We start from the raw sequence: 14,041 nt of genomic DNA on the forward strand, positions 1-14,041 counted from the left end.
ATATATAATGAAATTTCATTATGTTAACAATTGGTGGATATGGAAGAGTATGAGAGCTCTTTAAACCATTCTTGTAACTTTTCTATAAGTTTGAGATTATTTCAAATTACGAATTTAAAGCAGTTCAGTGGTAGGAAGTGATTTTCATCTTCACTTGGTGGTCTGTCATGTGCCTGCATTGCGGGTATGATTTTGATTCATAAGCATAGCTTTGCTTTTCTCAGAAATCTTTTCCTGCTGAGTCCTCCCTTCCCTACCATCAAGTACAGAAGAGAGCACTCAGAGGTGCTCAAAAAATAAAAGAGCATGTGTTGTTTAAAATAAAAGACTGCTACAAATGTCTACCTGCTGCTTCAGAAATGTTCCACTTGCTGCCCCAGATTCAGCATCTGGCAGCCCACATGGTTAAAGAATGTCAGCAGCTGTAATCCCAGCTACTCAGGAGGCTGAGGCAGGAGAATCGCTTGAACCTGGGAAGCGGAGGTTGCAGTGACCTGAGATCGCACCACTGCACTCCTGGGTGACAGAGCAAGACTCCATCTCAAAAAAAAAAAAAAAAAAAGAACGTCAGCAGCATTTGCAAGATTTAGAGATACTGCGGCTGCCCCTTTGAGTAGGGAACACAGTGAAGAATGAAGAAAACAATACCAGTTTCTTTCTTTTTTTTTTTTCTGAGATGGAGTCTTGCTCTATCGCCCAGGCTGGAATGCAGTGGCGCGATCTCGGCTCACTGCAAGCTCTGCCTCCCAGGTTCACGCCATTCTCCTGCCTCAGCCTCCCGAGTGGCTGGGACTACAGGCACCCGCCACCAAGCCCAGCTAATTTTTTTTTGTATTTTTAGTAGAGACGGGGTTTCACCGTGTTAGTCAGGATGGTCTCGATCTCCTGACCTTGTGATCCGCCCGCCTCGGCCTCCCAAAGTGCTGGGATTACAGGTGTGAGCCACCATGCTCGGCCAACAGTACCAGTTTCAATAAAGCTGCAGAAATCTCCCAGGAGCCAAGTAGCTCATTCACTGGCTGCTTTATCCTGATGCCACTCAATACAATGGGCACAAGCAACATCTAAATGAACGATTCATAGACAGACTCTGAGGGGGACTTACCAATGATAGACATTCGCTTCCGGTCACTGTTGAAGTCCAAAATGGCAAGAACGTTGTAAGTCCTTTCAGTACCCAGTTCACTGATGGTGATGGTGTTCTGGGTCCTGGTGAGGAAGGCAAAGCCAAAGTTCCTGGCAGCGTTTACCAGGGCACCTTCATCGGGAGAGGCTGCCTGGTAGTTGAGCTGACCTAACAAGGAAGTGAGAGAAATCCCAGAAAAGCTGTAAAAACAAACGCAGAGCTCATTGTTGAGGCCTCTGCTGAGGCTCCTGTGGGGGTCAGCTGGGCTGCAAAGTACAAAACATCCCCAGGAAAACGAGTCATTGACTCGGAAGGGTTATGCCAAGATTAAAACTTCTTTGTTTTATCTTGACTTATAAACAGTAATATAAACTAAAAGTGAAACATTGACGGAGAATGAGAGAAAATTCCCATAATCCCACCATCCACAGGAGAAACAACAGGTGTTGACATTTTATCATTCCTTCCAGTGCCTTTTAAAATGTCTGTATCTGAAATTGTTTCTATCAAGCTGAATATACATTTACATCCTGATTATTTTAATGCTGTATCTGAGCATATTGCCATCCCTTTTTAAATTCTTTATAAACATTTGAACAAATGTAAACATGTTATCATTTTCCCATTACAGTTTATTTCCAAATTTTTTTACTCTCAAAAAATCACATTTTAATAACCCTTTTGTATGTGTGTAAAGATTTTTCTGTTTCTTTTTTCTTTTTAGAGACAGAGGTCTCCCTATGCTGTCCAGGCTGCTCTTGATCTCCGGGGCCCAAGTGATCCTTCTGCCTCAGCCTAATGAGTAGCTAGGACTACAGGCTCATGTCACCACACCTGGCTTATTCTCTTTCTTTCTTGTTTTTCTGAAACAGGGTCTCACCCTGTTGCCCAGGCTGCAGTGCAGTGGCACGATCATGGCTCACTGCAGCCTCAATCTCCCCAGGCTCAGTGATCCTCCTACCTCATCCTCCCAAGTAGCTGGGATTACTGGTACACGCCACCACACCTGGCTAATTTTTTGTATTTTTTGTGGAGACGCGGTTTCACCGTGTTGCTCAGGCTGGTCTCAAACTCTTGGACTCAAGTGATTCGCCTGCCTCAGTCCCTAAAGTGTACTGATTACAGGCATGAGCCACTGCCCCTGGGCCCCTGGCTTATTTTCTAAGAGCAGATTCCTACTAGGAAAATACTGAGCCAGAGAACACTGATAATTTTAAAACTCATTGGTATACGTTACTAATTTGTTTTCCAAGAAGGTTGTACCAGTTTATCTTCCCTCTAAAAAAGTATATTTTCTCTCTCTCTCTTTTTTTTTGTTTTTTTGAGACAGAGTCTTACTCTGGCACCAAGGCTGGAGTGCAGTGGCACCATCTCAGCTCACTGCAGCCTTGATCACCTCAGGCACAAGTGATCCTTCCACCTCAGCTTCCCGAGTAGCTGGGACTATAGGCACACATCACCACGCCCAGCTAATGTTTGTATTTTTTGTAGAGACAGGATCTCACCATGTTGCCCAGGCTATTTTTTCTTTACCATAGCTATATTCTCCTTATTAAAACACACACACACACACACACACACACACACAGGCTGGGTGCAGTGGCTCACGCCTGTAATCCCAGCAGTTTGGGAGGCTGAGGCAGGTAGATCATGAGGTCAGGAGATGGAGACCATCCTGGCTAACACAGTGAAACTCTGTCTCTACTAAAAACACAGAAAATTAGCCAGGCATGGTGGCACATGCCTATAGTTCCAGCTACTCGGGAGGCTGAGGCAGGAGAATCACTTGAATCCGGAAGGTGGAGGTTGCAGTGAGCCAAGATCTCGCCACTGCACTCCACCCGGGTGACAGACCGAGACTCCATCTCAAAAAAAAAAAAAAAAAAAAGAAAGAAAGAAAGAAAAGTTGAAACAAACCAACCAACCTTAGTTTGATCACTATCCGATATCTTAATGTTTAAAAGTTAAATAATGGAAAATTGTCTTCTATTCACAACTACATTTCAACAATAAGAATAAGCTAGGTTCAGTGGCACGTGCCTATAATCCCAACTACTCAGGAGGCTGAGGCAGGAGGATCACTTGAGCCCAGCAGTGTGAGGTTACAGTGAGCTTTGATCATTCCACTGCACTCCAGCCTGGCTGACAGAGCAAGATGCAGTCTCTTTTAGGAAAAAAAAAAAAAACCAATAAGAATAAGAATAAATCTCACAGCTAGATACACAAAAGAGTACATATGCTACATGATTCCACTTATATAAGCCAAAAAACTGACAGAGCTAACCTGTTATTCGTAGTCAGGAAAGTACTTTTCTTGTAATCACTGGAAAGGAATGTAAAGGGAATTCTAGGGGGATTGATAATGTTCTTTTTTAAAAATCTGGGTGCTCATTACAAGAGTATTGGTTTGTGAAAATTCATTGAGTTATATACTTATGATACGTACATATCTCTGTATACACATGTTGTACTTCAATAAAAAGTTTAAAAAATACTCTGCCTACCCAAGATCTTCTATTTTTCTACTCTAGTTATTTTGTCTCAAAATAGAAGGAAAAGCACTTCCACGGCCAAATGACTTTGGACAGAAAGAGCGTTTAGTTTTCCAAAATACAGATGCATGAGCAGCTGTTTATCCCCCAGCCTCACTTGGAATGGTTGGTGCTCAGGGGTAATGGTGGCAGAGAGAGCTAAACACACCTTCCTTCCTTCCTTCCTTCCTTCCTTCCTTCACAACTGGCTCAGAGGATTCACTTTTTAAGTCAATATTAATCACTTCCTAAATAATAATTAAAGATGACACTTAGGGTCTCTCTGTATTTGTTCACCCAGAAAGTCATTCACTAGAAGCTGTAAATGCACTTCCTAAATCCGGCCATCTAGCAAACATATACAAATGCCAGAGGACAAACTATTTAACCAGAGACAAATCAGCAGCGGTGAGAACAAAGCCTTTCCCTTCGGCAACTTAAATTGGCACAGCGATATATGGCATAATATTGACAGCAAACGCATTTCCAGCAGAGAAAAGAAACAAAATAATAAAAGGTGGTAAAGTTCCCACAAGTAAGACACTCATATCTAGAGCAAACACCTTGATATTTTTATCATTAAAGAAAAAAAAATGTTTTCCATTACCTTCTGATAATGGAAACACAGAATTGCAAACTAACAGGGATGGGAAGAACGTCAGAGACTTGGTCCAAATTCCAACCTTATGACTGCTGGAAGACACTTGGACTAAAAAACTATGCAGCCATAAAAAGGAATAAAATCATGTCCTTTGTCACAATAGAGATTAGGCCATTATCCTAAACAAATTAACTCAGGAACAGAAGACCACATACCTACCACACGTTCTCACTTAACATTGGGTACTCATGGACATAAAGACTGCAAAAATAGATAGTGGGGACTTCAAGAGAGAGGAGGGAGGGAGGGCAACAAGGGTTGAAAAACTTACTATTAGGGCCGGGCTCAGTGGCTCACGCCTGTAATCCCAGCACTTTGGGAAGCTGAGGCTGGTGGATCACGAGGTCAGGAGTTTGAGACCGGCCTGGCCAACATAGTGAAACCCTGTCTCTACTAAAAATATAAAAAATTAGCCAGGTGTGGTGGTATGCACCTATAATCCCAGCTACTTGGGAGGCTGAGGCAGGAGAATTGCGTGAACCCAGGAGGTGGAGGTTGCAGTGAACCGAGATCACACCATTGCACTCCAGCCCAGGCGACAGTTCGAGATTCCATCTCAAAAAAAAAAAAAGAAGAGAAAAGAAAAGAGTGCGGTGTTGGTGGTATAGTGGTGAGCATAGCTGCCTTCCAAGCAATTGACCCGACTTCAACTCCCAGCCAACGCAGCAGGCCGACCTTTCATCTTGGCTAACATGGTGAAAACCCGTCACCACTAAAAATACAAAAAAAATTAACCAGGTGTGGTGGCGGGTGCCTGTAGTCCCAGCTACTTGGGAGGCTGAGGCAGGAGAATGGCATGAACCCGGGAGACAGAGCTTGCAGTGAGCCGAGATCACGCCACTGCTCTCCAGCCTGGGCAACAGAGCGAGACTCTGTCTCAAAAAAAAAAAAAAGAAAAGAAAAGAAAAACTAACTATTAAGTTCTGTGTTAACTTCCTGGATAACAGGATCAATTGTACCTCAAACTTCAGGATCATGCGCAATATACCCACGTAACAAACATGTACATGTATCCCCTGAACCTAAAATAAAAGTTGAAGGCGTAAAAACAAACTAAAAAAAAAAAAACAAAAACAAAGCAACCTTCCTAAGAAAACTCTTTATTTATGGCGCATTTAGAGACAACCAGAAAGACCTTCTTTTTCTTTCACACGCTAATTTGTGGCTCATGAAATTGATGTAACCAAAGAAAGATGTTCAAACCACAAATCCCACCTCTCAGTTCTCATCCTGATTCCCTAGCTTCAGGGTAATGGTGGCAGAGAAAGCTAAATGCACCTTTCTTCTCTCCTTCACAACTGCCTCAGCTGATTCACTCTAATTTTTTTTTGAGATGGAGTCTTGCTTTGTCACCCAGGCTGGAACGCAGTGGCACAATCTCGGCTCACAGCAACCTCTGCCTCGCAGGTTCAAGCAAGTCTCCTGTCTCAGCCTCCCGAGTAGCTGGGACTACAGGTGCCCACCACCATGCCCAGCTAATTTTTGTATGTTTAGTAGAGATGGGGTTTCACAATATTGGTCAGGCTGGTCTTGAACTCCTGACCTCAGGTGATCTGCCTACCTCAGACTCCCAAAGTGCTGGGATTACAGGCGTGAACCACTGCACCCGGCTCACTCTAATTAAGTGACAACAAACTACCTGGCCAGGCATGGTGGCTCACACCTGTAATCCCAGCGCTTTGGGAGGCTGAGGCGGGTGGATCACCTGAGGTTAGGAGTTCAAGACAAGCCTGGCCAACATGGCAAAACTCCATCTCTACTAAAAATACAAAAAGTTAGCCAGGGTTTGGTGGTGGGCACCTGTAATCCCAGCTACTCGGGAGGCTGAGGCAGGAGAATCACTTGAACCTGGGAGGCAGAGGTTGCAGTGAGCCGAGATTGCGGCGCTGCACTCCAATCTGGGCAACAGGAGCAAGACTCAGTCTCAAAAAAAAAAAAAAAAAAAAAAGACTGGGTGTAGTGGCTCACACCTGTAATCCCAGCACTTTTGGGAAGCCAAGGCTGGAGGACTGCTTGAGGTCAGGAGTTTAAGACCAGCCTGACCAACATGGAGAAACCCCGTCTCTATCAAAAATGCAAAATTAGCTGGGTGTGGTGGGGCGTGCCTGTAATCCCAGCTACTCGGAGGCTGAGGCAGGAGAATTGATTGAACCCGGGAGATGGAGGTTGCAGTGAGCCGAGATCATGCCATTGCACTCCAGCCTGGGCAATAAGAGTGAAACTTGGTCTCAAAAACAAAAAAAAAACAAAAAAAACCACACGCACAAAAACAAGCCCTACCTCTCAGATGTCTTTTTCTCCTCAATCCTCTCACCCCCTTTAAATGATTTGCCAAGTGTCTCCCACATCCATGGCTTTGTCATCCTTCCCAAAGACCCCATACTAATGCAAACCTTCAGCCTCTGTGCCAATCTCCAGTGCCTACCTGCTCCAGACTCTCACACCCGTGATGCGCAAAACTCCTGAAACAAGCTCTCTGATCATTAATTCAGAACCTCCAGGTGAAGTGAAGGCTTCCAAGCCTTCCACATTCTGCTCTCACAGACCTCTGTGCAGGCAGGAGTCTGCAATGGCCTCAAGGTTCCCATCCCAGTGCTGGACATTCACTTTCTCCCAGTTACTCAATCAAGCACTAATCTAGGTACTGCTGTGAAGGGAATTTGCAGATGTGCGATCCTAATCAGCTGACCTTAAAATAGATTAGCCAGGTGTTCCTGACTTAATTAGATGAGTTTAGAGAGGACAGAACTCTTCCTGGGGAGAGACTTGGAGCAGCATGAAAAAGGTTCAATTTAAGGGAGATTCTCCACCGCTGGCTTTGAAGATGGAGTGGACCAGCTGGCAGGGAATGAGGACAGTCTCTAGGAGTGGAGGGCAACCCAGCTGACAGCCAATAAAGAAATGGGGACTTCAGTTCTACAACCACAGAGAACTGAATCCTGCCGCAACCACACGTGAATGTGGAAGAAGACACTGAGCTCCAGATGAGAACATGGCCCAAACTTGATTTTAGTCAGATGCTGAGCAGGGAACCCAGTCATGCCATGCTCAGAATTCTGCCCTACAGAACCGTAAGCTAATGAGCAGGTGTTTTCCATAGCTGAGTTACACTAATTCACTACACAGTAGCAGAAAACAAATGCATGTGGCAGGGCGTGGTGGCTCACGCCTGTAATCCCAGCACTTTGGGAGGTTGAGGTGGGCAGAGCACCTGAAATCAGGAGTTGGAGACCAGCCTGGCCAACATGGTGAAGCCCCATCTCTACTAAAAATACAAAAATTAGCTGGGCGTGGTGGTGGGCGCCTGTAGTCCCAGCTACTCAGGAGGCTGAGGCACGATAATTGCTTGAACCTGGGAGGTGGAGGTTGCAGTGAGCCGAGATCGTGCCATTGCACTCCAGCCTGGGTGACAAGAGCAAGACTGTCTCAGAAAAACAGAACAAAACTTGGAGGTGTAGTCCCCAAGGTCCCTTTCAAGGGATCCTTTCCTGGTACTTTATGGTCAAAAGCTGAAAGCAATTTCTTCTCTAAGCTCCTGCACTAGAAGCCAACATGTCTCTATTCGTACAACCCTTGACCTCAGCTGACAGTGGACAAAGAGCTGTGGAATGTCAGGCTGGAGGGACTTTGTGTTCTTTTTTTTTTTTTTTTTTGAGATGGAGTCTTGCACTGTTGCCCAGGCTGTAGTGCAGTAGTGTGATCTTGGCTCACTGCAACCTCCGCCTGCCAGGTTCAAGCGATTCTCCTGCCTCAGCCTCCCAAGTAGCTGGGATTATAGGCACACACCACCATGCTTGACTAATGTTTTGTATTTTTAGTAGAGATGGGGTTTCACCATGTTGGCCATCATGGTGACCTCATGATCTGCCTGCCTCGGACTCCCAAAGTGCTGGGATTACAGGTGTAAGCCACCGCACCCAGCCCTGCTGGAAGGAACTTTGTACATCCAACCTTCTTACTACAACACCGAGGAAGGTGTTTCTCAGACAGGGACCCAAACTGGGCTGACTCATCTCTAGCATGTAGTCCAGGGCTCTTCCCATAATATCCCACTGGGGAAAGATAGAATAGGGACCACAGGATGAATTTACATTTGCCTAAGTTGGCCAGTTAGCCCTTAAAATCCTATCACGTACTCAGAGAAGAGTACAATAATTGTGCTAATGAGTCAAAACCAAAGAGAACCAGGTGACTTTGTAATATCATACTTTATGCTTACTGCCTGAGTAAAACTGGCTTGGTGAGTCAAATAGACTTAGATCTCTGCTTCCATGATTCATGACCTGGTATTGCCCCTTTCTATCCTTCCCCACATTGTCTGCTGATAAACCCTTCCATGTATCCACCCTAATCTGAACTCTTGTTACCTTGCTTCATTGCAATATTAGATTCATCCTTGGAAAATGGGTTTCTTTGAAACTTGCTGAAAGGTATCATATACAGCTTCTATACATTTAGGTGTTTTTTGTTTTTTTTGAGATAGGGTCTCACTCCATCACCCAAGCTGGAGTGTAATGGTGAGACTACGGCTCACTGCAGCCTTGAACTCCTAGGCTCAAGCGATCCCCACCTGAGTAGCTGGGACTACAGGCATGTGCCATCACGCCTGGCTAATTTTTTGTATTTTTTGATGAGATGGGGTTTTGCCATGTTGCTCAGGCTAGTCTTGAACTCTTGAGCTCAAGCAATCCATTCACCTCAACCTTCCAAATGCTGGGACTACAGGTGTGAGCCACCAAGCGTTGGCCTACACATTTAGTTTTTATGCATATTCCTTCTCTGGAAATTTCATACCTGCTACATATGAAACATCAAGGTTGAGAAAAGAGAGGGACTTATGTATGCTGCACTGACTGAAGTAAAAAGTGGAAGATGTAGTGAAGTGGATGAAGTGAATGAATGAAGTGAGGGAATGAAGTGAAGGCAGACTACGCTTCATTACAGAAACACCAAAAGAACTCCTTTTGCTCTTTCTATAAAGTGCATGTGTGTCTATATAATTTATCATTATGTCCATTTGTGATAAAACGACTAGCTTTCCTTGATACAGGACAAACTTGCTGTGACAAAGCTGGCACAAACTGCAACAAAGGATTCTGCAAAGGAACCTACAAGCCGTTCTGGCTTGTTCCCATGAAATTCACATTAATTATGCTCCTTTAAATGGAAAAAGGCACCTTAAAGAGATCCAGGCTGAGGCTGATATTATTTCAAACCCAAACTATAACAGAATCTAGTAAATAAGAGCATATATCTGAAATTATTTGGTAGAAAAGGTTAGTCAAGTTCAAAGTCCATTTCTGATATAGATAAAGCTTGACTTTTCACTCTCAGTAAATGCTCAGTAATAAATGTGCCAAGAAAAGTTAGATTCTTCTATCATAATTCAAGTACCAATCATTTCTTTCAACAAGATTTCATTTGCAAAGTGAAAAAAATACACCTGGAGCTATAGTTATGAATAAGTGTAAATTTTCAGGGACAAGAAGCTTGTTTCCTACTTTGCTCTTCCATAAACCATCTAGTGGTAAGTGCTGAAAAATATTCACTGCATTCGAATATGAGACAGATTTGTGTACTACTTGACATGCATTTGAGCCATAAGCAGGAGTTACCTGGAAACAAAAAACCTGGTCTCTAATGCCTGAGATGCCAGAGAAACACTCACCATCAGTCCTATCCACCATGACCGTGTGGCAAACTGCGAGCAAGAAGAAGAACTGTCGTACTTCTGGCTCTTTCCCTGATTGGATTTGCTCAATAAGATAGTGGTCATAAAATGCAAGCTTCCCATCAGCATATGTATTCCAGCTAAAATCAACTTGCTGAAAGAAATAGAGAAAAAAAAATATGATTTTATAAAATATTTTTGACTTAACAAATGACATGAACTTTTCTTCAAAGGCAAGGTTTCAATTATGCAAAAACCACCTTAGGATTTTAGCACATTCTTAAATGTCAAGAGGCTCACAACTGTCTTAAATAAAAAGCACCCCCCTCCCCTTTTTTTTTTTGGAAACATATACGACCATATATGGGTCTCACTCTGTCACCCAGGCTGGAGTGCAGTGGCTTGATCTCAGTTCTCTGCAGCCTCCGCCTCCTGGGCTCAAGCAATCCTTCTGAGTAGACGGGCCTATGGGCATGCACCACCATACCTGGCTAATTTTTGTATTTTTTTGTAGAGATGGGGTTTCTCTGGTTTCAAACTCCTTGACTCAATTGATCTGCCAGCCTTAGCCTCCCAAAGTGCTGGGATTACAGGCATGATCCACCATGCCTAGTCAAAAGGTACTTTGTGGTGGACTAAACTGTGTTCCCCCAAAAGATATGTTGAAATTCTAACCTCTGGTACCTATGAATGTGACCTTATTTAGAAACAGGGTCTTTACAGATGTAATCAAGATAAAATGAGGTCATACTCAATTAGGGTAGGTCCTAATCCAATGATTGGTATCCTTATTAGAAGGGGAAATGTGGACAGAGACCCACAGACACACGGGGGACACCATGTGACAACAAAGGCAGAGACACAGAGTTGTGTTTCCAAGTCTCCATGCCAAGGAACACCAAGGACTGTGGGCAACCACCAGGAGCAGGGAAGAGGCAACGAAAGAGTCTTCCCTAGACCTTCAAAGGAAGCATGGCCCTGCTGGGATCCTGACATCCCCAGCATCCCAAACAATTGTTCAGCTTAAAGGTCTTACCTCTATTTTGTTATGGTTGTGTTGAGAGGCATCCCGATGGTCCCCTGAGAAACAAACAGGAAAAAACAAATCGATTGTACACCTATGTCCAGAGGCCCCTCCTTACCTGGCTTTGCTTATATAGTGATGGTGATAAGACCATATATGGCCTGGACAGGGTAAAATATTTATTATCTGGCACTTTACAGAAAACGTTAGATGACTCCTGGTCTAGATATTCAAATACCAGTGGCTGTCCCTCTCCACTACCTTCTCCTAGGGGCCTGAATCATATCCTTTGAAATGCTTTACCTCCCCCAAGTCAGAAGGACTCACATATGTGAGCCACGTCCTCAGCCCCTCAGTGCCCCACCATCTTCACTGATACTTCTTATGAGAAAAGGCACTCATGGTGCCTACAAGTAGGAAGTATATATGCATGTCCCTATATCATTTTAAACAATTGTGCTATTAAGTATATTTAAAATAGCACTCTATTTGAATCTAGTATTAGCCTTAATATTATTTGTAAATTTACAGAAAATTAAATTTCTAAATGTTTCAGACAATTAGAACTGAAATCAACTTTTAAAACAATTGGCTGAGTGTGGTGGCTCACGCCTGTAATCCCAGCACTTTGGGAGGCTGAGATGGGCTGATCACCTGAGGTCAGGAGTTCAAGACCAGCTTGGCTAGCATGGTGAAACTCCATCTCTATTAAAAATACAAAATTAGCTGGGAACGGTGGCGCATACCTGTAGTCCCAGCTACTCGGGAGGCTGAGGCAGGAGAATCACTTGAATCCGGAAGGTGGAGGTTTCAGTGAGCCAAGATTGTGCCACTGCACTCCAGCCTGGGCGACAGAGCAAGCCTCTGTCTCAAAAAAACAAAAACAAAAACAAAAAAACAATTATAGGCCGGGTGTGGTGGCTCACGCATGTAACCCCAGCACTTTGGGAGGCTGAGGCAGATGGATCACTTGAGGTCAGGGGTTCGATACCAATCTGGTCAACATGGTGAAACCCCATCTCTACAAAAAAGCAGCAACAACAACAACAAAAAATTAGCCAGGCATGGTGGTGTGTGCCTGTAATCCCAGCTACCCAGGAAGCTGAGGGAGGAGAATCATGTGAACCTGGGAGGTGGAGGGGTTGCAGTGAGCTGAGATCGCACCACTGCACTCCAGCCTGGGTGACAGAGTGAGACACTGTCTCAAAAACAAAAACAACAAAGAAAACAAACAATTGTAGTGAAATACACATAATAAAATTTACCATATTAACCAATTTTTGTTTGATTTTTTTGAGTCAGGGTTTCACTCTGTCACCTGGTGCAAACCCAGCTCACAACAGCCTCGACGTCCCCGGGCTTAAGTGATCCTACCTCAGCATCTCAAGTAACTGGAACTACAGGCATATACCACCATGCCTGGCTAATTTTTGTATTATTATTGTTTTTTGTAGAGGCGTTTTTTTTTGTTTGTTTTGCTTTTTTTTTTTTTTTTTTTTTTTGAGACGGAGTCTTGCTCTGTTGCCCAGGCTGGAGTGCAGTGACGCAATCTTGCTCACTGCAACCTCCACCTCCCGGGTTCAAGCGATCCTCCTGCCTCAGCCTCCTGAGTAGCTGGGACTAGAGGCATCCACCACCACGCCTGGGTAATTTTTGTATTTTTAGTAGAGATGGGGTTTCATCATATTGGCCAGGCTGCTCTCGAACTCCTGACCTTGTGATCCGCCCACCTCGGCCTCCCAAAGTGCTGGGATTACAGGCGTGAGCCACTGTGCCCGGCTAGAGATGGGGTTTTGTCATGTTGCCCAGGCTGGTCTCAAACTCCTGGGCTCAAGGGATGTGCCTGACTGAGCCTCCCAAGGTGCTGGGATTGCAGGTGTGAGCCACTGCACACCAGTCAACCAATTTTTGTTGTTGCTATTTTGAGACAGGGTCTTGCTCTGTTACCCATGCTGGAGTGCTGTGGTGTGATCTTGGCTCACTATAGCCTTCAACTCCCAGGCTTAAGGGATCTTCCTGCCTCAGTCTCCCAAGTAGCTGGGACTATAGGCATGCAGCACCATACTCTGCTAATTTTTTAAAATTTTTGCTTTGTTATCCAAGCTGGTCTAGAATTCTGGCCCTTGAGCAGTCTTCCCCCCTTGACCTCCCAAAGCGTTGTTACTATAGGCATGAGACACTGCACCCGGCCCATTTTAACCACTTTTAAGCATACAGTTCAGTGGCATCAAGTATATTCACACTGTTGTACAGCCGTTTCATCTTGCAAAATTGAAACTCTGTACCCATTAAACAATAATTCCCAATTCCGCTGACTCCAGCCCCTGGTAACCGTCATTCTACTTTGTCTCTATAAATGTGATTATTCTAAGTACTTCATATAAGTAGAATTATACAACATTTGTCCTTTTGTGACTGGCTTACTTCACTTAGCATAATGTCCTTAACCCATTTATGCCTAGTGTTCCATTATTGGAACGCTAAGCATGTGGGGGTTATTTATATCCTACTGCTCAAGGTCATCACCAAGTTCTGATAGCAAAAATTCAAAAAATTGCAACCTCTGGCATAAATGAGTTCAGGTTCATCTGTGTTGTGGCATGTGTCAAATTTTCCTTCCTTTCTTAGACTGAATAATATTTCATTGTGTGTATCCACATTTTATTTATCCATTCATCCATTGATGAACACTTGCTTCTATCTTTTGGCTATTGTGAATAATGCTGCTATGAACATAGGTGTACAAATACCTCTTTGAGCCCGTTTCAGTTCTTTCGAGTATATAACCTGAAGTGGAATTGCTAGATCATATAGTAATGAGACTTCTAATTTTTTTTTTTTTTTTTTTTTTTAGACAGAGTCTTGCTCTGTCACCAGGCTGGAGTGCAGTGGTGTGATCTCAGCTCACTGCAACCTCTGCCTCCCGGGTTCAAGCAATTCTCCTACCTCAGCCTCCCGAGTAGCTGGGATTATAGGCGTGCGCCACCACCACACCTGGTTAATTTTTGTATTATTAGTAGAGACGCGG

General features: G+C 44.0%; 1 protein-coding gene across 8 annotated transcripts in view; it reads right to left on the reverse strand.

The window, feature by feature from the left end:
- Positions 1 to 14,041, reverse strand: part of ATP8B1 (ATPase phospholipid transporting 8B1) — a 155,658-nt gene that overhangs the window by 29,938 nt on the left and 111,679 nt on the right. For all 8 annotated transcript variants that reach the window (XM_063716917.1, XM_024235977.3, XM_024235976.3 and 5 more), the window contains 3 exons: positions 11,026 to 11,069; positions 9,987 to 10,143; positions 1,106 to 1,294 (listed from right to left, as the gene is read on the reverse strand). In XM_063716917.1, coding sequence (XP_063572987.1) covers positions 1,106 to 1,294; positions 9,987 to 10,143; positions 11,026 to 11,069 — 390 coding nt within the window. The remainder of the gene's footprint in view (positions 1 to 1,105; positions 1,295 to 9,986; positions 10,144 to 11,025; positions 11,070 to 14,041) is intronic.

The sequence above is a fragment of the Pongo abelii genome, chromosome 17 (genome assembly GCF_028885655.2).
Source record: "Pongo abelii isolate AG06213 chromosome 17, NHGRI_mPonAbe1-v2.0_pri, whole genome shotgun sequence".
In the NCBI taxonomy this organism is placed as follows: domain Eukaryota; kingdom Metazoa; phylum Chordata; class Mammalia; order Primates; family Hominidae; genus Pongo; species Pongo abelii.